At 42.4% G+C, this 27,731-nt stretch overlaps 1 protein-coding gene across 1 annotated transcript; it reads right to left on the bottom strand.

Annotated features, from left to right (window-relative positions):
- Nucleotides 1–8,058: 8,058 nt before the first annotated feature.
- On the bottom strand, nucleotides 8,059–25,389 carry chrd (chordin). Its single transcript, XM_052078862.1, has 22 exons — nucleotides 25,260–25,389; nucleotides 24,977–25,155; nucleotides 23,968–24,071; nucleotides 23,763–23,889; nucleotides 20,469–20,621; nucleotides 20,195–20,312; nucleotides 20,022–20,109; nucleotides 18,987–19,128; nucleotides 17,479–17,616; nucleotides 17,208–17,290; nucleotides 15,517–15,664; nucleotides 14,563–14,669; nucleotides 14,016–14,295; nucleotides 13,686–13,927; nucleotides 13,461–13,574; nucleotides 12,395–12,586; nucleotides 12,181–12,274; nucleotides 11,763–11,819; nucleotides 11,528–11,631; nucleotides 10,926–11,189; nucleotides 9,507–9,600; nucleotides 8,059–9,381 (listed from the first exon to the last, which is right to left on the bottom strand). The coding sequence occupies exons 2-22, from the start codon at nucleotides 25,116–25,118 to the stop codon at nucleotides 9,314–9,316; spliced, it is 2,859 nt and encodes a 952-aa protein (XP_051934822.1). The 5' UTR covers nucleotides 25,119–25,155; nucleotides 25,260–25,389; the 3' UTR covers nucleotides 8,059–9,313.
- Between the last annotated feature and the right edge of the window lie 2,342 nt (nucleotides 25,390–27,731).

Below are 27,731 nucleotides of genomic sequence, written 5' to 3'. Positions count from 1 at the left end.
AGGAGGCATGACTGAAAAGCCTGGGAGGTCTTTTCCCAATGTCATGATAAAATAAAATAGATACAAGTTCACCCAGCCATCAAAACACAGATTATTTGAAGATCAAATAGAATCTATTTGTGGTGGGCAAACTACGGCCCGTGGGCCAAATCCGGCCCCTTGGCCTTTTTAATCCGTCCCGCCGAAGGTTGGTAAACAATTAAGGTTCGATGTCAACGACTGCATTCATTTCATTTGGACTTGTAATGACAGGCATTTCAACGCCAGGGTGCACAGTTACTTGAAGTTGCAGAGCATAGGGAGGAAGGGGGAGACGATACGGAAGCCCGCAGTAGCACCAAGTCAAGCAGATCTCGTTCGATACAACGAAATAATGTACTTCAGTCTGAAAAACATGCCAAAAAATGCAAAATACTGCTTTTTAAATAAAGAAATCCAATAAATACTATGTCTAATTTAGGTCACCCTGTTTATCCGGCCCTCCATAATATTTTCTGGTTCTCATGTGGCTCTATGCAAAAAATAATTGCCCACCCCTGAAATAGATGGTCTTGTGATTTTCAATCTCACAGATGATCTGCAAAAATCAATCATACAGGGAAGACGACTGTGGTGACCTAGTTGGTACACTTCCAGAACGCGTGTGGCCCCGGCTACAAGTTGTGAGGTCAGGAAGTAGAGTTGAGAGGCGAGTTATAGCGCATGCAAATGGATGTGGAATTTGCCCCAGACTCACCATGCTGTTCTCGGCCCCCATGGCAGAAGTCCAGCAGGGGCTTCCGAAGGTGCGATCCGTCACCTGGAGTCCATCATGTGGAAATCCTGCAAGTTCAAAAACAAACTTTCATCCATTGTGACAGCTCCTCGTGTCATCACATTCACAGATCTCAGGCTACTAACCAAATGGTGACCGTGATGCTTCACTTAGAGATCAAAGCAGGGCGGGATCTAAATCGTATTGGTTGCAATGTCATTTTCCAGTTTTACTACTATCCAAGGGGACGCCGTCTCAGTGATCATGTAAAAAAAAGACCACCAGTGTGTGTGCGCGCGCACACATGCACACACAAACACACACTCATTGAAAATGCGTAACTCTGTCTTCTCTGGACACGCACGATGTTGAACGCAGAATGAGAGAGATGCTTCCCAGACATCCACATCGGCATTATCGCTCCCGTGTTGCAATGCAGCATAGTGTGAGCAGCATCTCTGCTCCGCGGTGCTCCAGATGTCCAGTGGGATAATGCAGGTGTTTGTGTGTGTGTGTGTATGTGTGTGTGTGTGTGTGTGCGCACGCACAGTAGAACCTTGGTTTTCATGATGTTCCAAATCTACTAAAAATAATTGTACGAAAGGCATCAAACATACGTGCATAAAAAATAAACACTATTGATCTGTTTCATCACGCCCACGATAAATATCAACCCCAAAAAAGCAAAGCTCAGCAAAACATTAGCAGTTTCAAAGCGCATACACTGAAAAAAATGTCATGCTGTATTTTCTCAATGTTATTTTCTCAAGTGGTTGGATGAAATAAAATCTTCAGAGTCCAGATACATTTTAAATTAGATCTTATTTTCTGCAAAGAGTCGAGGAGAAAAAAAAACAAACAACCATTTGTGTGTCTTTGTACATGTTAGTAAGAATTTTTTTTGTGTTAATGTATGCTGCTCCCTAATCATCCTATCAGTCTCATTTTCACCAAAAAGATATTTAAAAAATAAAATAATGCAGGTAAATCCTGAAATTATTGTGGCGCGAGATTACGTCACCGGAAGTTGTCTGCGCTCAACAGTCTGCAATTGTAGCTTGTGATTAGAGCTGTTGAGCTCCATCTTTTATCGTCATTATTCTCATTCAGAGTTTATTTCGTGTACAATACACTGAGGGCACGGGCAAAGGATAGGAATCTAGGAGGGCCCAGGGAAGTACTTTAAAACGGTACGTGTGAGCTACGATAGTTAACATGCTGCAAAAATGCATCGCATGCCTCAGTTTCAGGCCGTTTCTCATCATGGCGTGCGGTGTGCGTGTATGTATGTGTGTACGCGCGCGCCGGTAAGGGTAGATCCCAGGAGGTTAGTTGATCAAAAAGTAGATCTTTGGTCCAAAATGTTCGGGCCCCCCTGCTGTAAAGTATACCTGTCACGTTTTGCGTGGTGGTAGTCGGAGTAGGACCCCAAAAAGCAGGGAGGCAGGGAGAAGCAGGGTGGGTTGACCAAAATATATTTAACAAAAAAAATATACACAGGAGTACAATGGAAAAAACACTAAGTGGAAGTACTCAAAAAATGCCTGGAAATCACAAGTATCAAACAAATCTAAAACAGGAAACAAAACAAGACAGGAGCACAACTATACTCACATACACACAGCTCACAAGGACCCAACAAAGACTGACAGAAACTCAGGGAACTAAATACAAGCAAAGTGACGAGACAACGAGAAATACCTGTACAAGACACAAAGGGTCGAGGGAGCTAATTGGTTACACACAAGGGACACTGATAACGACAACAGGTGAGGAATCAAAACCAAACGTAACCAGACCGAAACATAACAATATCACTAGAAGGCAGTGTAGTACTTGGTGCAGACAGCAGTCTCCGTGTCCAGTCTGAAAGAGTTGGGCGGGATTGGATGGAACGAAAGATTTTTGAGGCAAGGGGGTAGTGCTGCAATTTTATTGTGAATGCATTTAATTTCAACCAAGGTCTATGGCCATGCACCTACCTAGCTGGTTTAAATAGGACCTATCGTATAAATACATCAATAAATCATCTTTACAATTTTAGAGTAGTGAGGATTAAAATGTGTATTGTTATGGCGACCGTTTATGTTCATCGTGTAGTGTTTGCCCCTGAGTCACGCACGCTCGGGTACACACACACACACACATACGCGCACACACACACAACAAACACACACACACACACACAAGATGAGTTCATGAGACCTCATTCCAACAAACACTTAAGGAATACCTCATGTTTTTTTTTTCAGATTTTCTCTGCGTTTCTCTCTCACTTTTTTTAACACTAATTCTAAAAGGGCCATGATGATCTTTATGGTTCATATGAATTTTTGTTTTACACTAGGATGATGATTAAGAATGTGAAAATATAATTTCAAATATTATATGTCAAGTTAATAAAGGGGGCGGCCCGGTAGTCCAGTGGTTAGCACGTCGGCTTCACAGTGCAGAGGTACCGGGTTCGATTCCAGCTCCGGCCTCCCTGTGTGGAGTTTGCATGTTCTCCCCGGGCCTGCGTGGGTTTTCTCCGGGTGCTCCGGTTTCCTCCCACATTCCAAAAATATGCATGGCAGGCTGATTGAACACTCTAAATTGTCCCTAGGTGTGAGTGTGAGCGTGGATGGTTGTTCGTCTATGTGTGCCCTGCGATTGGCTGGCAACCGATTCAGGGTGTCCCCCGCCTACTGCCCGGAGACGGCTGGGATGGGCTCCAGCACCCCCCGCGACCCTAGTGAGGATCAAGCGGTACGGAAGATGAATGAATGAATGAAGTTAATAAAGGTTTGAACCTGTTCCCTCCCCTCCCTCTCTCTGTCTCTGTCTCTGTCTGTGTGTCTCTCTCTACCTCTATCTGTCTGTCTCTCTGTCTCTCTCACTCACTCACTCTCTCCAGCAGAATGCACTGTTTCACTTGGAAAACACAACAATACTGAGTGTGCTTTACTAGAGTACTTTTGAGTTCTCATCTATACAGTAACAGGAGTATTATCTACTAATAAAATATGACGTGAGAAAAACAATGCATTATTAAATTCATTTAACTTTACTATTAACTTTACTATTGGTAAGCCCGTCACTGGACCCGCTGCAGTTTGCCTATCAGCCTGGCATCGGCGCGGAAGACGCCATTATCTACCTCCTCCACTCAGTGCTGTCACACTTGGAGAAGGCCGGGAGCACTGTGAGAATCATGTTCTTTGATTTCTCCAGTGCCTTCAACACCATCCAGCCCAATTTGCTGGGAGGCAAACTGCAGAACGCCGGAGTGGACCACCATCTCACAGCATGGATCATAGACTACCTCACAAATCGGCCGCAGTACGTGAGATTGCAGAGCTGTGAGTCGGACCGGCTTCTCTGCAGCACTGGAGCGCCGCAGGGGACTGTTCTGGCTCCATTCCTGTTCATCCTCTACACCTCCGACTTCAGACACGACACTCCAAACTGCCACCTTCAGAAGTTCTCCGATGACTCTGCGATTGTTGGCCTCATTACAGAAGGGGACGATCGGGAGTATAGGGGACTGACAAAGGACTTTGTGGACTGGTGCCAGCAGAATCTCCTCCAGATCAACCCTAGGAAAACTAAGGAGTTGGTTGTGGATTTCTGCAGGAAAAAGTCCTCACCAGCACCGATGAACATCCAGGGTATGGACATAGAGAGGGTGACCTCCTACAAGTACCTTGGTGTTCTTCTGAACGACAAACTGGACTGGTCTACAAACACGGACACCCTGATTAGGAAAGGACAAAGCCGACTCTTCCTACTCAGGAAACTAAGTGCTTTTTGGGGTTCAGGGGTCACTCCTTAAGACGTTCTATAACTCGGTGGTGGCCTCGGCCATCCATTATGGCATTGTCTGCTGGTCAGGCAGCATCTCAGCCCGGGACAGAAAGAGACTCGAGCGACTGGTCAGGAAGGCCAGTTCTGTTGTGGGCTGCTCCCTTGACACTCTGGGGGAGGTGGGCAACAGAAGGATGCTTACTAAGCTAAAAGCTATGATGGACAGTCCCTCCCACCCTCTCCAGCCCTCCCTGACAGCACTTGGTAGCTCCTTCACCTGTTACACCCGCGCTGCAAGAAGGAGAGATACCGATGCTCGTTCCTACCGATTGCTGTCAGGCTGATGAATAAAAAATAACAATCATAATAATAATAATAATTAAATGATGTGAAGGAAAAGTGTAAATAGTACTGCGATTTATCCATTTGTGTTCATATTGTATTTAATTGAAAGATGTTTGTTGTTTTTTTTTTCTCTTTCTCCTTTCTTCTTTCTACATACATTCTTGCTGCTGGAGGCTGTAAATTTCCCCATTGTGGGACGAATAAAGGATATCTTATCTTATCTTATCTTATCTTATCTTATTAATTCATCATTTCATATGGTGGCAAGTTGTCAGAGAAATATTTATTTAGCAATGAATGATTGAAATGTCAAAAAATGTTTCAATAGCACAATATTTGCACCATTGCCAGAGAGACAAAAAGAAGGTGGTCTGCATCAACATACTCCCCATGGTTTTTTTTTTTGTTAGTTTATTCATTTTTGTTTGTTTGTTTGTTTGTTTGCGTGAATGTGATCACGTAATGATTAAGAGAATCCAGTCGGTCGACTTAATCGGCCGATCAACACACACCACACCATGTGCAGGGGCAGGACTCTGGCTGGTGAATGTCTCGTGCTTGTTACGGGCTGCCACAGTCTGTAGCACACAATGCTTAACCTTTGACCCCCCCATCTGGGTCTGATACGCCCTCGCACCACTCCTTGCTGTCATGATGACTTCTCAAAACTGATGTTTGCCTCAGAGAGGAGGTCGGCAGGGGTTTTCTCAGGGTGCCAGCTATTGTTTTGATGACAACTCGTGAAGTTGAAAGAGTAAACCGTGCTCTTATGTACTGTATATGTGTGTGCATGTGTGCGTGCGTGCGTGTGTGTGTGCGTGCGTGTGTGCGTGCGTGTGTGTGTGTGTGTGTGTGTGTGTGTGTGAGTGTGTGTGTGTGTGTGTGTGTGACTGTGAAGGAATGTGGAGAAATGTAAGAAAACATAATGGCAGAGAGGTGGCAGTCATGTCAACCTAAAGGATGAGGAAACAGCTACATTTGAATTCCAGAAATAGCAAAGTACATGTTATAATCTGCATTTGTTGTTGTTGTTGTTGTTTATTGTTCATTGAGCATATAAAGTACACACAATAACAGGTTGACAATAGTCAAACACACATTTTGTAAGGAAAATTAGAAAGTAGATAAACAAAGAAAACACACATCATCACAGTTGTATGCTCAAAGGAGTAGGTAGATATAAGAAATAAATAAAACGTGATAGAAGAAATAATCACGACAGTGATTGTGTCCTGTTTCCTCAACAGACTTCACTTGTGTGAACAATTCACAGTACATCCCAAAGAAAAGCAGCAAAATGAGTATTTTACAAGTTATTTGCATGCAATAAAATTATACATTTGCTGTCATTTCCTTTTTAATGCAACAATTTCTGTCCAATGTTTTCTTAAAAGTATTGTAACATGTTTTACAATATGTACCATGTCTAATATTCAGTGTAACACATCATTAAAGCTTACATCCCATAACTGTAGAACTACGCTTACATTTAGCTCCAATGATAACAACCCATAGTTTAGCAACCTTACTGTATTAGCAAATGGGCATGCGCCCGAATGAACACACACACACACACACACACACACACACACACACACACACACACACACACACACACACACACAAAATCTATCTATCTATCTATCTATCTATCTATCTATCTATCTATCTATCTATCTATCTATCTATCTATCTATCTATCTATCTATCTATCTATCTATCTATCTATCTATCTATCTATCTATCTATCTATCTATCTATCTATCTATCTATCTATCTATCTATCTATCTATCTATCTATCTATCTATCTATCTATCTATCTATCTATCTATCTATCTATCTATCCATCGAGCGAGCTAAGGAACTAGCTACATAGCTATCAATTCCTTTTCTACAAAACATTTTGGAGGGCAGATCGGAATTAATCAAGGGGCGTAAAAATTCTAATTTTCATTGCACAAATTCGGTTCCTGCGACAGATTTTAGGGTGATTGAGGATGAGCAATCGATTACAGGATTCAAATGTGCTCTTTGTCCAATCACCATCTTTGTTTTGAGCGAGTGACACAAGCTCTTCAGAAAAAAAAGCCGCTTTATAACACCTTTCTTTAATTTTTGTGGTAAAAACCGTCAGGTCAGGGAGGGATGAAAAGCTGCTTCCTTTCAAATTTAGGAAAGAACAGTGTACAGTGATCCCTTGCTCTAATGCGGTTCACCTTCCGCAGCTTCGTTGTTTCCCTGATTTTTTAGTGCAGTTTTTTAAATGCTTTTAAACAGTGAATTGCGTTCTGCATCCTGATTGGCTAAGGCACTGACCAACGTGAACAGTCTCCGCACCTTGTCTTTGTCCATATGCTGTACATACCCCACAATGTCGACGAAACGTTCTGCACTGGCAAAGGCACCGGGGGATGCGCTCAAGCAATATTATTTTACAGTACAGTATTTCCAAAAACTATTAGAGTTATTTGTTGAAAACGTTTGGGTGTTTTTTTTTGTGCTTGGGCCTGAAAACAGGTTTTGGTCTTTGGTTTCATTGTATACTGTACATGTCACGTCCCGTGTTTGCCAGCAGGGGGCAGGCCCTGTTTGCCACCTGCACACCCGTCACCCATTGGGGACTAATTACACATGCTTTATTTGGGCGCTCTGGCAGTCGACTCACTGCCGGAGTATTCCACGCCGTGCCATTACTCTCGCCGAGTCCTTCTCGAGTAAATTATTATCTTAAAATTGATTGACTGTTATTGTGTGCAGTCTTATCCGCTCGTGTGAAATTCTATAGTTGCCTAATCATTCTCATTGCTATTTTTTTCCGCAAGCGTTTTCTGTTACCTCCTTATTCATTCCTGGTCCTTATTTTGAGCAGCGTCTTCTGTTGTTTCGCCTAGACGGGTATTTTGTGTTTATATTAAATCTCATTTTGTCTGACAAACATCTTTTCTGTGTCTGCTATTTCGGGGATCCACTTCCTTATTTTGTTGTGCACGAAGCAATTATTCTATCGCTTCGGGCACAACGTGACAGTACATAGTTCAGTGTTGTATAATAACTAAAAAATACCGTATACTCACTACTTCAAGGATTTCACCTATCACGGATTCTTTTTGGAACGTAACACCCGCGTTAAATGAGGGATTACTGTATATTTCACAATGTATCAAAACGAAGCCTGTCGTCAGTACGTCGTTATTGTTTTTTTTTCTTCTCCAAAGGGACACAAATTCAGGTTTTCAATGAGCTTATTCAAGTTAAGCAATTCAACTTCAAATATAAATTATTCAGATTCAGTTTCTGTGTTACATATTCAGCCCACAAAATGAAATCGTTAAAATGAAATGAATTAAGCATGAAAAGAAAATAGGGGATTAGGAGTATCAAAAACACCACCGCAGATTTCCCCATCATCTGTTTTATTTGTGCTCCACATCATTCAATAAATACAAATACAAACCAGCTTCATGTTCTTCATTTGAAAACAAATCTGACAATATTACTTTACTCCAAACAGGCAGGTGGCAAAGTAGGAACAAGTGAAACGGAGCAAAACTGAGATCAACAAGAGGCTCAAGGTTGGCAGCGAAAAAAGCAACAAAGCATCTTGGAGCTTCTCAATGTGATCTCAATGCTGCCCCCCTCCCCCCAAGAAAAATAGAAAAAGAAAAACATTGACGGGTTCACTTGTGTGGAAATACACTCTAAGGGGACAAGAATCTTTTTGGTAACTCACTGAAATTCCCCCAAAACAAAGAAAAACAAACGCTGTCCCTGTTTCACTTTTCTCTAAAAGTTGAAATGGGCCTTGCCACCCAGAATGATTTCTGTCATCTGTACAGCTGTTAAACTGTAATTTACAAGGCATCACACGCACACATAGACACACACACACACACACACACACACACACACACACACACGCACACACACACACACACATACTCTGATTCAGACAGATTCACACATTCATGCATGTCTTACATTGTCCAGTGAGAGCACTTGAAGTAGCTATAGTACAGTATCTATGGCTGGGCTCCAAAAGAGAAGGCCTGTCAGCGACGTTCAACTGAAACTCACTAAACAGCCTAAAGCTTCCATTCAAATGCTGCAAAGCTGCTGACTATTTTTTTTTAAGCAAGCAAAAATCTCCAGGAAAATTTCAAGACAGGAAGCGGAGGTCTGCTAGTTTGTAACGTCTGTTTGGTCCTCTCCAAGGTCACTAATCCCTTGGAAAATTCTGTCATTCGTTAAAGTTTTCATCTTCTCATTTTCCTCCTGTGCTCGTTTCTGTCTTTTACAATCTTAAAGCTGACGACAAGGTGGGTGGGAGATGGTGGGGGAGGGGGGGGAATTGATGGGCCCAGTGTGCAGCTCTGGGTTTGGGTGAAGGGTTGGCAAAGTCGTCATCGGGGTTATTTGAGTGTTCTGGGTTAGGTCAGTGTCTGGCTTAGCTGTTTGTCGAGAGCCTTCATGACGAGTTCATCGTTGCCTCTCGTATCTACAGGAAAAAAAGAGGGGGAAGATGCATAAGATTTCATTTCTGATTCCAATGAATGATTAACTGCAATTGGCTGGCAAGCAGTCAAGGGTGTAGCAAACTTTAGAGGCGTGATGAGCACGCACCGATGCAGTCAGGACAGCACGAGCCATCTCTGCGAGTGATGTTGGAGCAGGTAAGCACTGGACATTGCTTTCGCTGACACTTGGTCACACCATGCTGTGGGAAATAACAAAGGGACATTAGTTTGATATATTGTTGGAGGGCAGGGGGGGGGGGGGGGGGAGATATTTGGAGAAAGAGCTGCTGCTTCATTTTTCACTTTTATTAAATGAAACCCAGAGGGACTGGCCATGGTTCCAAAACAAAACACAGACACGTCATTATTTATTAAAGTGGATATGAAAATCAAAAGCAAACCTTATTAACACTGGCAGAGGCAACGCAACTACTTCCACTTTGGATATCTAAAGAATGTAAGTGCAATATTTATTTTCCGATTAGTTTGGTTTTGGTGCTCTCAAGGGAAATTTCCGCCAATTAGATTATCTCATGCACCGCAAGTCACTACTTTTGTGAAACACATGAGCCTTCTTTTCTATGACAATGTGTAGGATGCAACCATAGGATGCTAGCTAGTTCCTGTGCCCTAAGGTGGTTATTGGCTATAGACAGATAACAGGGCGAACCACACAAAGGGTGCCATCTTCGCACAAACCATTGGTACTGTTGGATGGAAAACGAAAGCAAAAGTTGTACTGTATCACAAAATGCTTTCAATACAAATTTAAGTTGAATTCTTTGAGGGCAAAAAAACATCCTTTAAATTAAAACATGATGAGCCTAACTTTGACACAGGTCTTACTTACGCAAGAGCATGGACAAAACTACTGCGACACTTGAAGTGTAACTTGAAATTTGTAACTTTGCTTCAACTTTATGTAACTAACACGCCCTCGGTCGTCAATGAAAGCCCGCCCCGCCGTTGGCTTCGCAGTACAATATAAGGCAGAGGTGGGCAAACTACGGCCCGCGGGCCAAATCCGGCCCGCTGGTCTTTTTAAGCCGGCCCGCCGAAGGTTGGTACACAATTAAGGTTCGATGTCAATGACTGCATTCATTTCATTTGGACTTGTAATGACAGGCATTTCAACGCCAGGTGGCACAGTTACTTGAAGTTGCAGAGCATAGGGAGGAAGGGGGAGACGATACGGAAGCCCGCAGTAGCGCCAAGTCAAGCAAATCCCGTTCGATACGACGGAATAATGTACTCTTAAAGTCTGAAAAACGTGGCAAAAATGCAAAATACTGCTTTTTAAATAAAGAAATCCCATTAATATTATGTCGAATTTAGTTGACCCTTTTGATCCGGCCCTCCATAATATTTTCTGGTTCTCATGTGGCCCTATGCAAAAACTAATTGCCCACCCCTGGTATAAGGGGTGTCACGAGGGCTGGCTTTATGCCCCAAAGTGTTTAATTTCAATACGTTTGTCCATAATGGCTGGGTTCATATCTCTTAGCTTTGACAATACAGTACTTACATCACACCAGCAGTTGATACACTTCATCTCTCCTACCAAGGGCACCCATGGATGCCAGTTGTCGCTGTTGTGGTAATAGTTCTTGCCAAATTTGCAGTGTCTCGGCCCATCCGCCTGCATCATGTCGGTGTGTTCCAGGGCGCTGGGTGTCTTCTCCTCCTCCGGACATTCTTTACAGCAGTCCGACGGATTTCGTCTCACGGGATGACTGCATGTCACCGGTGGACACGTCACTTTCTCGCAGTGTACCTCGCCTGTTGAGCCCTGTGAGAGGTGACTACCATTTATGAATCCAAGCAAAAAAATGACCCAATGACATAAAAGCAACGTGAAATCGATGCATGAAAATCTGAAACAATCAACAAAAAGAAAAGTATTTTTGTCGGTAAGCAAGTACGCCTAACGCCACTGCACAGACGACTTCATTTCGTCTTGTAAACTTGAACTCTCGTATGTCGGGATCGGCGTAAACTGAGGACCTCCTATACTAAGCATACAAGAGACATGTCTTCAGACCTGTTCCTTGGGAGCTAACACAAGTTAAATGACCCATCAGGGGCCTTGCAAAGTAAAGCCAGATGTGAGTGCTGGTGCATGTGTACCTTGCAAGTGCAGACGGCACATTTAATGTAACCAAAGGGAGGTACAAAAGGATGCCATGTCGTTCCTGGGGCATGCATTTTCTGGTCTCCCTCAAAATAACAACCTAAGAGAAAGACATTCGATTGTTACGATGACGACAGATGGCAGGGAAATACCCAAATGATTTGCAGTCTATACTTGCAAACAGACGCACGACACAAACAAATTCCAGATGCGAGGAAGAAAAACACCCACCTTCAGGATTTTCTTCCACTTTTTCAAGAGCTTTTGTGTCCTTTACGTCCTTCCTCTCTGGATGGCAACAAAGGAATGCAGGCATAGCTCATCATTACATACCAAAAGCAGGATGCATACTACCAGTAAGGTTAGTAATACAACATTTGAATTGAATCCAAAATCATCAAAACAAAGGGATCGGTTTAAAAAAATAATAATTACACAAAAGGCAAATAGGTTAATTGCCATCTAGTGGAAGACTGTTACGTTGCTCTGCCTGTGACGATATGTCACTGGCATAGATAGATGAACAAAGACACAATATTTGTACTACAGAAAAAAAATTTAGGACCTAGTGAAATTGGAAAATTTTCCGTAGCATGCCTGTTGATCTCATATGGCACACTGGTGTAACGTCATTTAACAAGATTCTCACCATCACAGATTGGGCAGCATTTATCGTCGGGCTGGATAGTTTTGGAACATGTCAACACCGGGCAGATTACGGGATCACAGATCACAGTTCGCTTCTACGGAGAGATGAAAATGAGATTTCCCTGCAGTTAGGATCACACTTGAAAAAGAACAACCACATTTCCTTACGGTTTCAACTTTCAAACGTATGTCTCATTAGGTGTCTTTTTAATTACCTGGCAACTACAGGAGAAACATTTATCATAGTTGGGAGTCCAGCTGGCTCCGTGAGCATGGTACTGGTTCTCAAAGGAGCAGGTATGAGGGTCTTTCTTCAACATTTCGGGATCTTTGACAAAAAGGTCGTCAAACTCGGCCTCATCAACGTCCCCTTTATTCCCAAACTCGCAGTTGTTGCGCGCATGGACCTGGACAAATGACAAGATTGTAAAGAACATTGAAAGAGAGGACAGTGAGATGTTGGAACTTCTCTGTTTACTATTTATGTGGTGGACCAGTTTGATATTCAAACAGGTGGACTCAAATGTTTATTTTTAGCGATCCATCCATCCATTTTCTGATCCATTACTCTCAAGGGTCACTTGCACTGGACCCTATCCCAGCTGTCTTGGGGCAGTAGGCTTTGGGGCAACCTGAACTGGTTGCCATCAAATCTTTTTTTTTTTTACAAAACTAAAATATCCATCCAAAAAAAATGCTAATTAACATTCATTCTATTTTCTACACAAGAAAATGGGGGTTATGTGGGGAAAAAAATCCCAGAAGAAATATTTTAAAAGTACAGAAAAATATTATTATCGATTACACCAATACATGGGTGCCGAACCGCAAGTATGCAGTGGTCGAATGTAGTTTTAAGTTGTGATATCACCATTTCACCACAAGATAGCAGACATGGAAGAGTTGCCAGATGATGCATCCTCTCTTTGCTATGTCGTGTTGGCATCTGGAGTACATTTGTAAGCTTAGCCGTAAAATGCTTCTCTTGTCATATAAAATTGTTGTTTTACAAGAGCACGTGTGTAGGTCGGATCGACGTCCTGTAGCTTTGCTTGCAGTTATGTTTTACGTACAGACTGATTTTTCCTCACATTTCAATATTCTTTATCCATCAGGCAGTTTTTAACTGTGAATGTTTGAAGAAATACCCGCCCCAAAACAGCGAATCAAAGTCCGCGTCAAGCTCTATTGAGACTTATTCTGAATGAAAATGTGATGACTCAATAAGACAGACACAAATAAACTGACCGATGTGTAACAAGGAAAATTTTCTTCACATACCCTTCCACGGATTTCTCCCCTTGGGTTCAGCTTGGTGCTGACCTGGATGAAGGCCGTTCCTTGGTCCAAGTGCTGCAGTAATTCTGCACTGATGTCCTTCAACACTCCCTGAGCCTGGAGGAGACGAGCGATGGGTTGAAACAGACTGAGATTGTGTACGGGTTCTGCGTTTGTGGGCCTGTGGAGCCAAGACTGCAAGTCTCGAGAATATTTGAGGTGATGTACCTGTGAGCCGTAGAAGCCAGTCAGCAGTCTCTTGTGATTGATATTGCTGTCATCCAGCTCACCGATCTCAGCGAGGCCGTGCAGATGCGCATTCACGGTCAGGTCTTCAGCCTTGCTGAGGCCAGCCACAACAATCTCATAATGAAGGTGACAATATTTGTCCACCGATACCCAGGCGTGGCCAGAAGCCCCGGTTCTAATTGGGGGCGACACAAAGTGGCCGGCAAGAGGGCTGGGCAACTCTAGAGGACCAAGTGAACAATGAATGAGTTGTAGGGATGGTTTCGCGAATGTTGAATTGCTCCAATTGTGTCGACCAATGACCCTTACCATGCCTCGGAGCCTCCAGGCCACTATAGGGCAGTGCTTTGATCTGGCCCCGTAGTTCCCCATCTTGGTTTTGACCCGTAGCCACATTGATGAAGAGTTCATTCTGCAGCAGCATGTGAATGCTTCGGGCTTCTAAGCGACTCCAGCTGCCCACTGCTCTTCCCGTGGCCTTATTGTACTCCGGTGTTAAATCGTACAGTACAGAGCGCTTGTTTCGCCGCCGTGGTTTCAACTCGATTGTGAGGCCGATCATGTCTCCGGTAAGACCTGCAACTTGAATCTGAGAACGGGGGAACAGATATGGAATTTACATTGAAATTGCTGATATTACTTTATTTTCTTATGAGAATCCACCAAACAAACATCATCAGTATTACTAATTTACTGTAAAAAATAAAAAATAGAGAAATAATAAACTCAACACTTTATAATAGTCAGAAGCTCTAGCTAAGGTCGTTGAAACAACAAGCTAGCAAAAGACTTTTTCAACTTGTAGCTGAGAAACGCGTAAAATGAAAATTAACATTGGTTCCAAACAGATCCATACCTGATAATCCAACGTGCCGTTATCATGAAGGTTAAAGATGGCGGAGCCCGTGCCTCCTGTCTTCCCAGGAGTCAGCGCATCACCGCTGGACAGCACGCTTTGGATAGCTGAACCACACATAAGTGACTTTCATCAAAATCTCCCTTCAGACTGCTGTCGTGTGACAGCATGCAAAATGAGACAACGACGACTGTCATATTTGCTTCTTGGTTTAAAGGAAAGAGGTGTGTGCCACACTCACACTGTGTTAGCATGCGCGTGTCTAATGAAAAGTCAACGAGGGCACCTTTATGACCGACAACATCTGATCCTATGTGAGACCTTGCAGATCCATATGACGATAGCATATGTGGTCGCGCTGTGTGGCGCATTCACAAAAACACACCCAAGGTAAAGTCTTGGTATGAGGTAACCCTCGCTGAATGCAGTAGGCTTAAAAGGATTCAGTGGGAATTAGAAGCAGAGGGGAGAGAACAATGTATAAAAAATGAATAAAGGGGCAAGGAAAAAAAAAGCAGAACAAACGAGGCCGTAGATGTGCTCAGAGACTGAATGATCAAGAAGAGGAAGAAAAGAGACCAGAGGTGAGAGTGAAAAGATCATGTTGGGTTCAAATTCTTCACACATGACATCATAGCACCAACAGTAACAACCGACGAGGACTGTCAGGTCCAGCGGACTGTGACCTTAAGACGTGCAAGCCAACTTTCGCTGTGTGTGTGAAAAATAACATGCAAGCATGGGGAGAACATGAAAACTCCAGCGATTCTTCCTCAGAACTGTAAGGGAGAAATGCTATGGGGAAAGGCAAAACAGCGCACTTAAGATCTCCGACGCAAAGATGTAAGCAAACATATTTTTGTGCGTTTTTCAATTTTTTTTTTTAACAATGACATGAGACATTTCCCAGAACCGTGTCCAGTCTCAACAAGGCATGCGTTTGGTTGTACTTACTGTCACAGGATTTTCTGCCAGTAATGAATCCTGAGATCTGCTGGGAACGGTGACCCTCTGTTGCCACGGCGATCTTGAGCTGCCCGCGAGAGAGCCAAAAGAGTTCGCGGCTATTCAGGTCTGTCAACACCTCCGCAAAATCTGGATCCTGCACAGATTGAACCGATCAAACAGAAAGTAAGATGCTGATTGCACAAATAATAAAAGTCATTGAACTGAAAAATTCTCCCTCCCGTATCCAACCACAGTCATTAAACCCAGAATCAACACATCGAATATCAACCAGCTGTTTACACCCTAAAAAAAAAACATCTCACAAAAATGAGCGAAGGATAGCCAAGCCAAGCAAAAGAGCGAAGGAAGAATAAAATCTCCCGCAGAGGAGTTTGCTCAACCAAAAGTGCATCAAGACTACAAATGGCCATGTTCAAGGTTCCCAAGGACTCGCGTAAAAACAATGCTTTAAAAAGCTGGCTTGCGTTGCAGTTGCATGCTGAGATGAATTCCTCGCAGAGTGACTACACTCTAGAAAGATGCACATCGCTGAGTGCAGTGGAGCGCAATGCTCGATGAACAGCGCAGATGAACGCGCGCGGTGAAGAGATTTTTATTTTTGTGACAGTGGGGCTTCAGCTCGGTACAAATATAACTCAGTATAAATATACGTATCCAATAAATCCATGCTGGGAGGAGCCAAAAGAACTGAACGTGTAACAGACACAATCAGGAGGAGAGTATGGGGCGAAGTACTGATATTCTTTCACAGCCTTCACAAAGTATGAAGTCCACAACGGAGAAAGAAGGATGATGTGTGACATGTTTTCGGATGCCTTAGTCACTCTGCTTGATTCACAATGAGTCAGCTGGACCTCAAGTACATTAAAAAGAAGCCGCGGCGGCAGCTGAGCGTAAACTTTTTCACATGGTCACGCTCTCTGACAGGCCTGAAAGAGACGCGTCGGTCCTTCACGCCATTCCAGGCAGAATTAAAACCAGGCTCTCTTTTCATCGATTCTCCTCCCCTCCCTTTTCTTCTCTCCATCCATCTCGGCCCACAGACCACTAACCACTGGCATGTGTGAGAAGTGTGGATGCAGTCCATCCTCTGTCGAGCGCCTTCCTCCATCCCTCATCCCGGCCTCACATCTGTCTCCGGCAAAGAGACACTCTCTTGCACTAAAACACTTTTTCTTCTTTGCTGTTTCCTCTCATTCTTCAATCCATTTTTTTTTCTTTTATCATAACTCAGATAAGTGAGCTCGGATCAGAGCGATGGTGACAACAGCGCTAGGATGTGGTAGTCAGACCACATCCATCTCTAAGGGAAAGAGTCTTACTGTATCTTGGGCTCTTTAAATACAGCAACCCCCTAATTTTAAAACTAGAATCAAAGCCCTTAAACTACCCCACTTATTATATGCTACCATGAAGGTTTTGTGTCTATTCACCATTTGTTGGTTACGAGTGTCCAAAACTTTACATTTACATACCTGATACATTTTATTCACTTAAAAGCATGGATTTTTTTTTCTTTTTTACAGTTTACTGTAAACAGTGCAGAAAGATCAATGACAACATCTCGGAGCATGTGTGAGGAGAGTAGTTCGCAATGCCTTATGAAAGCGCTCTTGCTTATTTTTCGTGCTGTTTATTTGCCGAAATAGTTGTCAGCTGCTTTGAAAATTACTCACATGAGATGTGATATTGGCCTGGATCTCTCTCAGGATGTGTTGCCTATAAAGCAGTTGCACACGAATAGGAAGCAGAAGGGGTTCTGTGGACCAAAAAAAAAGAGAGGGCAAAATTTAACCTTACTTTTAAGACTTGTAATAGATGCAAAGACAGAATGAGTGATGAAGTGATAAACCACAACAGAAATGTCTTTTCTTTCCCCTAAAGTAAAATAAATGAGTCCCTTAATTTACTCTATACAGTATTTTCAAGTCAACCCACTTCCTCCACCTTTGTCTTTGTTTTTGATAAGGCCTTGAAGAATGAGGATGAAGTGGAGGTTGTTCTCCGTGTCACTTAGCGTCAACATGGCGATGCCTCCCATGCCTGCGTTCTCCTCCTCTGACGTCAGCGTTGAGCTGAATGTCTCTGTCCACAATGAATAATAAACATAAACTGAGTATTTGTATTCGCTTACGAACCTTCGGAAATGTCCATACGACTCTGCCACTTTGTTAACACTGAGATTATTGAGTACAAGATAATAAACATATGATAACCAATTCACTGGTCACTCCATTAGGGACACCTGCAGAATGTCATGGGATGCAGTGTAGCGATGTAAACTAGTTAAAAAGACATCAATCGTCTGGTGAGATTCGGGATGTAACGATTGCGGTGATATCGTGATATTCAAATTTCCGTGATATCGTCATCATCATCATACGCCATGTTACAATATTAACTCCTGTTTTCATGGCAAACCCTTCCCGCCCCACAATTCAGCCTTTGTGCACCTTTGTCTAAGGGCAGTGCTTCTCAATCTTTTCTTCTTGATGTAGCCATTGTGAAATTTTTTTCAGCCAAGTACGGCGTTAATCAGTGCAAAGCATTTTGGAAAGGAAAAAAAAAACCCTGGAGTGCCGTGCCATCAGTGTCTGATTTATTCAACTTTGAAGCTGTATTTTTAGTCATATCGGTTGAGCTATTTTGATATCTAGAAATATAACTGAAAAAACAAAAGAAAGAAGGAATTGAATTATAAATATGGTTTTGAGTACCTAAAAATTATTCAACTTAAAGCATTCTCCTTTGGGATAATATTAAGGACTTGTTCATAAAAATAAACCATTAAATTAATTTTAAATTAAAAAATGATTTGCGAAAAAGGAAAAAAAGTTTTGAAATATCGGCTTGATAATTAAAAAACAAAACGAAACATTGTACTGTTGTACTGAGCTGAGTCTTTTTTGTCTTTCGTGAGACATTTTAGTGAGACACTCGGGATCGTGCTTCCCTGAGGATCTTTGTCATTCTTGATCGCAGGGAGGTAACCGATGTGACCAAGCCATGTTATTTTTTTTGCATTTCAAATTGATTTTAAAATCTCAAGTAATCTGCTGAGGTGTCTTAAACTACCGCCCTGAGGAGTACTTGGACCTCCATTTGAGAACCACTGATCAAGGATACTGATCAGAGCTGATTTGGGCAAATTCTCTCGTGAGAGTCTATCAAATTTGGGAACCTGAAATTCATCCAAAAATTGCACCATAAAACCAAAATGAAAGACTTTTGTTCTAGTTCATGCTGAGATCCTTGAGTCTTTTTTATTTTGTGTCCCAAAATGGCTGCTTCAAACCAAAATTGGAACATGAAAGGTCTTGTTATATTTAATGAAGGCTCCTTTGATTTTTCCAAGCGTCCTAGAATTTTGCGTCAGTCGGTGATCACCAGATTAAGAAATACCAGTAATTAGAGATCGACAATGCGATGCATTGTGACATCTCAGAAAAGCTCACCAGCGAACAGAGCCCTGTGTTTGATGACCTTCCCTTCCACTTCCTCCGGTCTACCGGTTGACGCGCTCATGCTTATGTGCAACTGCTCATTCTGCAGCTGCCGTAGAAAAGGCTTGGCAACGTTTTTCCATACACCGCAGATCTGTCCAAAACAAAACCAAAAAACAAAATGAGTAAATCTGGGATTATTCATTCTCGACGGCGCAGATTTGAATCAACGGACGAGCATTTATCCAATGACGCTCATAGACAACACATCAAACAAGTGACTTTTCTTTCACCCCCGGCCTGCAGGAGAAGAAACGTGTGCGCGTGCCGGCGCCTCATAACTCATAGTTCAGGGGTGATCTCCATTCTAATTAGCGCATGTTTGTCCCCTTGCTAGGCGGTGATGTAACATGTGAAAAATCCACTCCTTCCCAAAAGTTTTGCTCAGGCACACTCCCTCATTCCCTCTCATTCCTTTTATGCGCTGGAGTGTTTTCTACACGGCTGTCTGGTGTTTGACACTGACATTTATCTAAAAATAATAATAGGCCAATTTCTGGGACCTGTGTTTAAGGGGCTCCTGCGTTACGGAGCTCAGCCCGAAATGGAATGTGCCATATGTGTATTTTGGCAGGAGGTGATGTGTAGCGATCGCTTTAGACATTGGGGAAAATGCTACTACTGTTACATCCATATAACCGCTGACAAATTTATGATGATAGTTTCGTTTTTTTTAATGCAGACGCTCAATTTCCCTGAGCTATTCCGTTTTCTCCATTCGAGTGAGTACTTGTTGTTTGCAGCCAAAGTGATTCATGTTTAAGGGATCTCATGAAGCCGGAGACTGCGTGTGCGTGCGCCGCTGTTTATTGCTGCGGTGTGACTCCCCCCCCCCCCCCCCCCTCGCCAAAAGGCACAAAGTCAATGCATACATGACTACGGTCGTTATTTTGTCTCTCAGGAAGCACATAGATATATCCATGCACACATCATGAAAACACTGCTAACAGAAGTATGATGATTTTCTTTTTCCAGATGAAATCTTACCATGTCGGACTGTCCCTTAGGGACTTTGTACTCAAAAGCAGCGGCGCCATCTGTACCCAGGAAGAGGATTTTACTGGGACGGGCCATTCTGGAATAACAATCGATTATATAAGTGGAGTGGTGGCAATCATTTACTTACGCTCTTGTTTTGCTCATTCTTGGCGACTGTTTACTTTTGGTACGTGATGGAAAAGGCCAGGCTGGTTCTGGTCAAGGAGAAGCGAGCTCTGGCAACTGCGCTGGAGCTCGGCAACCATGATTCTGTCACTCCTGTCAACAGCGCTACAAAGTCTGCAGAGAGGGTGAGTAATTTTGTCTGTAACACATGCTGGCTCAAATGGGGTTTTTTTTCGAAATTAATATGCCATGAGTGATGTCAGTTTTTAAGTGTTTTTTTTTTGGGGGGGGGGGGGGGTTGGTGGTCCATCTGTGGGTGTTCCAACTCACCAGTGCGGCTCTCCTCCGGGCCCATGTCCTCTGAGCTCAGGTAGGATCTGTCATTGTAAGATTTGTGCAGGTCGTCCTCCTTGCCTTTGCCCTTTTCATGGAAATACTCAAAGCTGTCCGGAATCGGATTAGTTTGTTTCTTGCCTTCCTCACCTGCACGTAGGAGAAGAACCAAACGTTGTGGGAATGTATCTAAATTTGCCACAACTACAACGACAGCAAACGAATTAAGTTCAAGTCACATTTTAAGCAATTACAGTATATCATAAATCTTATTTCTCTTCTGGATATGGGAGCGAGTATTCTCTTTTATCAGGCAAGGCCAAACAACATTCTCAAAGCACACTCTGCTACGTGTTCCCCAAAGTCTGGTGGACAGATGTGACAATAGTGTCAGCTGTTTGCCTTTGTTCCTGCATTTGCATTTGAGTATGAAATATGTGAACATGGGCAGCCAAAGAGGAAGCATGGCAAGTGAGAAAGACGAAAAGCATGTAGTAGACATCAAACACTGCCTAATAAAAAAATTAATCAGTGTTGAGTTCATGCTCCTTTGCAACTCCTTGTAACCATTTCCATACTGGTAGAGGTCAATGAATTATTTCTCATCCTTTCTTGAATTTCTTTGGATCACTACATTCTGTTGTAGCTTTTTTGAGATTTTTTTTTTGACCAGCGTCATTTTGCCAGACATGTTCTGTTCTCTTGATTGAACACGCCTGGTGCTAATCCGGCTTGGATGAAATCCGTAAAAATGAACGGAAAAATGTGATTCAAGTCACCATTTAACAAAGTACTTTTCCACACAGGGTCAATTAGCATTGAAGATCTTTTTCCCTTTATGAATCAAATTTGGCCCTGCGATGGGCTGGCAACTGGTTCAGGTTGTCCCCCGCCTACTGCCCGAAGTCAACTGGGATAGGCTCCAGCAAACCCCACAACCCTTGTCGGGTTAAAGGGGATCAGAAAATGGATGGATGGGTGGAAATCAACATATATACAATTTATATTTACTTATCTTTGTCTAAGCTTTATATTTGAAGATCTGAAAAGTCAACGTGGGGAAATCATGTAAAAAGGGGCAAATACTTTGTCATGGCACTGTGTATGGTGTCCTGCAATTGGCTGGGGAACACATCCAGGATGTTGTACTTTTGCCCAAAGAACAAATCTCGGCTCTCTTACTGACCTGTAACCCGAAACTGATGGATCGTCATTTCTGTTAGAGGAAGTATATCACAAAATAAATTCTTGCACTAACGTGATCAAATGCCAAAGCACTGACACTTTGTTAAGTTATTGTTATTTTTTCCCAAAATAAACCAGATTTTTTTTTTAAGAAACCGAACGGACATAATGCTTTCTCTCTTGGTGTCTGATTTGCATACACACATCATCACTTGTCAATGCTCCACAGGGCACACACACTTGGCTTCTGGGTAGTGTCACACTCAAGGCCCCCCAACCTAGTAATAGTCAACACTCAGGTGCACCAGCTACACGCACGCACGCACACACACGCACACGCACACGCACACGCACACACACACACACACACACACACACACACACACACACATATATTTTCCATCACTTGCACAAATATGCAAGCTGCCTTTAGCCAAAGCTAAGACAAATACAAAATGCACTCAACCTTTTTCGTCAACCATAACCATAACACATACGCAGTCTTGACCCTATCCTGAGTTTGACAGGAGACACGCACGCATGCGCGCACGCACGCACGCACACACACACGCACACACAGAACTCAGTGTTGTCCCCCTGATGGAGGCTGCGATGCTTTACCTTTTACTTTCCATTCAATTACCAGACACCGAAAAAACACCCAATCTACTGAATAAAAGCAGCATGTACCCCCACACAGTTTGCGCCTGTGTGTACATGCGTGCGTCAGTGGAGCAATATTTTAATAAGATGGAATTGAATATGTGCAGCTGTGTGTCGGCAAGCCCGGCAACAACGTGAGGCTAAATGGATTGGCGGTGTGTTTACGTTAGTGAAGAGATTTGGGCTAGGCTTTGTCCCATCTTAATTGGACAATAAATTAATCTCCTTATGCCGCCCAATTGATGAGCCATTCTTCTGAAACTGCCATTCCACATATGTAGGTGAGCATGAACGTATATTGCACAGGTTTCAAAGTCAAGGCCCGGGGGCCAGATCTGGCCCCGCCACATCATTTTATGTGGCCCGCGAGAGCAAATCAAGCATGTCAAGTTCCTTGATGCTTGCTAAAGGCTGAACCAAAATTTCAAATTGTCATATGTAATCCACAATACCAGTCATTATTTTTGACTTCTAATTTTAAAAGTAGTTATCCATCAATTTATTGTGCGCTGTGTATGTAATATGTGGCTATAGGTGATTAAACATTTATATGGTTTCCCAGAATTCCTAACGGCCCTCGAAGGGAAACCGTAACTCTAATGTGGCTCGCAACAAAAATGAGTTTGACACCCCTGGTATACCGTATATACATAGATGCATGTCCTGTATAATTTTACAATTCAATAAATATTGGTAAACACGTTTAAACAAGTTTTTTCAATTGAAGAATATCCTTTTTTCTTAGAAAAAAGAATACAATTTCAATGATAACAACTGCCACCAATTCAAATACAGTATTTATATCAGAAAAATCATGTTTTTCTCAAATGAAATTCAATGGTTTCTATCATTATTGACCAAATTATGCGAAACTTACCTTGATATAAATTTTGTTTTGCATTTCTCTTCTATGATTTTAACCGAAATATGTTATTGTTCCATTTCCTTGAGTTTTTTGAAAGGTGCTTGACATAAAATGTAATAATAATAATGATGATAATAGTAATAATAATAATAAATGAGCGGCACAGTGTTGACTAATTAGCATGTCCGCCTCACAGTGCAGAGCTACAGGGTTCAATTCCCCAGCCTTCCTATGTGGCGTTTGCATGAACCAACCCCCCCCCCCCCCCCCCCCGTGCCTGGGTGGGTCTCCTCCCACATTGCAAAAACATAGTTGGGTTAATGGATTACTCTGAATTGTCCTTAGGTGTGACTGTGAGTGTGAATGGTCGTTCATCTATATGTGCCCGATGATTGGCTGGCAACCAGTTCAGGGTGTACCCCTGTCTTTTGCTCGAAAATGGCTGGGATAGGCTCCAGCTCACCCGCGACCCTTGTGAGCATAAGCGGTTGTGTTAATGGATGGATGAATAAATAAATGAATATTAATAATAATTCTCGAGTCTTGATCTGAGAAAAGAAAATAGAGACAGATTTTACCTTTTGGACAGGTTTTGCAGCAGTGTCCCGGCAACAGGATGGGATCATCACAGTCTGGATCAGGACAGTCCTGCTTTATGTTCTTGCAGTTGACTTTCCCAAATACCTTTCCACGGCGACTCTTTTGCTGCACGGCATCAGTGGAGATTATTACAAAATGGTGTGATAAGGAAAAGAAAGCATGTAGTTTGCGTTGAAAACTTACAGGGTCACAGTGGCACTGGACGCAATGCATGACACCAAAGGGGTCCCCCAAATCTGGGTGCCATGAGTCCTCTAGCGAATAGAAACGACCCCCAAATGAGCATCCTGGAGAAGAAATATTGAATAGTACATTCTTGACTCGGTAGAACATTACAACATAAACAATTTGGCATGACTTCACCACTAACTGGTGGTTTCGAGCAAAAAATGTGTAACACAAAGAAAGTATCCAATTTGCAGTGAACCAGCAACATCCTGCACAGCTCAATGCCCTGGCATGTTGGAGAGGAATTGAAACGGCCGGAATGCCTCACAGATTTTGGTTCCATGCATGGGAGCCATTCAACTTTCCACAGGGCGATTACCAGAGGTTCACTGGCGTATTATACGGCATGTTCCAGATTATTCCTTTTAAAGAAAATTACTTATATTCAACTTAGTGCATAAAAGCTAATGATGAGATTTAAATTGTATTTGCCAATTAAATGAAAGGAGAACTGCAGTTGCAAACTAGTTGAAATAGAGCACATCCTGTTTCGACTCACTGCTAGTGTCTTTTATTATTGCTATGGTAACATCTTGATTTAGTTTTGTGCATGCTGAGAATAAACAGATTTCCATTGTCCCCTATTAAAATGATTGCACTTCTTCAACTAGTCCAAACTGTGGGCCACTTCAGTTTGAAATGAATCATCAAGGAGCACATGCTTGTCATGGAACGTCGATTGATTAGATTTTCCATTGCTGAATTATACACATCGAGGTGCTCTGCCGGCTCGTTTACTGCCTCGTGAAAACCTGCAAGAAGCTTTGAACGCGCGGGGATTTTACACATGCATCAAAAAGGTGGTTATGACTCACATGTGTGCCTTTACGTTACGCATGAAGCAACAAAGGAGAGAGAGGCTTAAACCACAAGGACACTTAGATATCGATCAATACTTTCAAAGAAAACTTGTCGCCATGATAATTCATATATTTCTCGAATGAGTTGTAATAGAGCTCTTTACCTGACAGGCCTTTAGAAGGCAGAGGTTCTCTCTCAGACTGGATAGGCAGCGAGTGAGACTTGAGGCGCGAGGCGGTTTCCACGCACGCACAAACGCAGCTGAGAACGCACAACACCGAGCGGAGCACACGTGGAACCAGCATCGCCGCGATCCGTTTGCTGGTTTCTGCTCGCGAGATTCTTCACGGATTGCAATTCAAAAAAGAATTGCAATCCCTGCAATTGTTATTCAAAAAAGAATTGCAATCCCTGCAATTGTTTTGCAATCGCAGATCATAAGAGACCTTTATGGCACAGCAGTGTTCTTCTTTGAGCAACAAGTGACAAGTTCAGTGCAGTGTGGACCACAATCCTCCGAAGTGCCGTCCCTCTCACTTTTATAGCCTGCTTCCCTGACAGTTTGAAGCAGCCACCGGCTGGGAAGAGAGAGAGAGAGGGGTGCGGGGGGTGACGGGGGGGATAATAGGTGGGATGGGTGATGGGGGTGGGTCAAGGCTGGATTACCAATTGGAGCCCCCACCCCCCACCACACCCCCATCCCACCACCACCACCGCCACTAGGGGCCCCTAGAAGACTAAACTTCTTCCGTGAATGTCGTGCCGTCATTCTTTGCGAATTACATATAAATATGGACAATTTTAACAATCTTCCCAATCCTCACTGCACAGTTCTTAGTTCGTTGTATTATGAGTTTCTAATCCTACCCTGACCGCTTTCGTGATCCATATATTACAAGCGAAAGAAACTTGCTTTCTGATCTCCTCTTTAAATACTGTATCTTGACGTTAGTTGTCCTTTATTTTCTTTTTAGTTCGGTCTTACGTCAAATGACTCTCCAATGCATAAATATAGAAACAATATGACAGAAATAGTGTAGGATCATGAGCTTGTACTTTATTGTGAAAAATGCATGTGCGTTTTGAGTTGGCTGAACTCCCATAACTGCTCAGACCTAAGTGACTTAACAGAAACGAATGAAAATATTTGGAACAGCTAAATACAACGCTATTCAATTTGTACTGGCTCTCTGCACAACTTTTTCCTTTCTATTGTTTCTTTTGGCTTACCCCAGAGCTCAAACCTGGACACTTCCACTTAAAATCCCATGCGCTGTGATGTCATTAAATTGAATGAGCGCAAATGCCAAACGCTATTTAAAGTAGAATTTATCTGCAAGGCATTTTAGACACGGAAATGAATTGGCATCAGCCCCGAAATGCTCATTTCAAATCAATGACATAACCCATTTGTGGCACAACAAAACCGTGAGCGATCACATAAACGCATATTTAACTCAAATCAATAAACGACTTGTCTGGGAGAAGTGAGTCCATTAACTGCCTTATTTTAAAATCCCATACTCCCACCGTTCACATCAGGGAATGTGGGAAATATTTCCACAAGCAACACTCGCCTCGAGTGTCTTTACGCTGCACCGCCGCGTAAACGTGTCACATTCAATCGGTTTTGGTGTGCCAAAAGCGCCGAGCGAGGTGTGAGCGCAAGGTGTTATTTTAATGCATATGTCACAGAACGTCTCCTGTGGGAGCCACTTCCCACAAGGTGCGGGGATTCACGCCGCAAACCCCCTCCAACAATGAGAGTCGATGATGGCCTGTTTGCACTTCATCATCGAGTGCTAAGCGAAGCTTTTCTCCTTGCACTGCCTGGACACAGTCATTCATTAGGGTAGACGGCATTCGAAATTGTCCATTGGAGAGTTCGCAGAAACGCAGGCAATTGGCAGCGCTGGGACAATTTTGTGTATTGGACTCAATCCAGTTCATGTTTTCAAATTACGTTTAACATATGGAGGGAGGTTAACCCTTTAGTCTTCTGATTAAAATACTTACTCATTCTATTGTCATAGCAAACAGTACCATATTCTGCAACATGTCATTTTCACTTCATTTTAAAAGCAACACTGGCAAACGATTTTTACTCGTTTTTTTTAAATCAGGGCTGCAATAAAATTTTGTAAAATCATGTTTTTTCGCCAATTCCGAATCTGCCATCGCTTTTTCACAAGCACATCAGGTTTTCATAACAACAGTAATAATAATCTCATAACAATAAAAGAATATGTAATACAGTCCATATACTGTATGTAATCAGATTTGTGAATTAAAGGTTACGTTCAACAACAGGTGTATTTTTCCCCCTGAAACGTCAACGCATGGTACATACAATCTTAAAGTCAAAGTTAAAAAAATTGATGGCATTAAAAAAGTAACGTTTTTTTAAACTCAGCATCATATTTAGGCACACATAAATTAATTTCTGATTAAAATAAGTTATTGATTTGGTGAAAAGTTGATGTTTGATTTTTACTTTGTTTCTTCCTTTACCTTTCTCTCTCCCGCTCTTTCAATCCATCCGTCATCTATCTATCTATCTATCTATCTATCTATCTATCTATCTATCTATCTATCTATCTATCTATCTATCTATCTATCTATCTATCTATCTATCTATCTATCTATCTATCTATCTATCTATCTATCTATCTATCTATCTATCTATCTATCTATCTATCTATCTATCTATCTATCTATCTATCTATCTATCTATCTATCTATCTATCTATCTATCTATCTATCTATCTATCTATCTATCTATCTATCTATCTATCTATCTATCTATCTATCTATCTATCTATCTATCTATCTATCTATCTATCTATCTATCTATCTATCTATCTATCTATCTATCTATCTATCTATCTATCTATCTATCTATCTATCTATCTATCTAT

Source organism: Hippocampus zosterae, chromosome 10 (assembly GCF_025434085.1).
Source record: "Hippocampus zosterae strain Florida chromosome 10, ASM2543408v3, whole genome shotgun sequence".
In the NCBI taxonomy this organism is placed as follows: domain Eukaryota; kingdom Metazoa; phylum Chordata; class Actinopteri; order Syngnathiformes; family Syngnathidae; genus Hippocampus; species Hippocampus zosterae.
Note: the sequence above shows the minus strand (reverse complement) of the source record. Positions and strands in the feature narration are given on the sequence as shown.

Excerpts from the sequence above, each read along its gene's own strand:
- chrd (XM_052078862.1), bottom strand. The coding sequence starts at position 25,118 with ATGCTGGTTCCACGTGTGCTCCGCTCGGTGTTGTGCGTTCTCAGCTGC. Across the intron at positions 17,291-17,478 it reads TATCAAAAACAAAGACAAAG|AACCCCTTCTGCTTCCTATT; the intron begins GTGGAGGAAGTG and ends TTTGGTCCACAG. Across the intron at positions 11,632-11,762 it reads AGTGGAAGAAAATCCTGAAG|GTTGTTATTTTGAGGGAGAC; the intron begins GTGGGTGTTTTT and ends TCTTTCTCTTAG.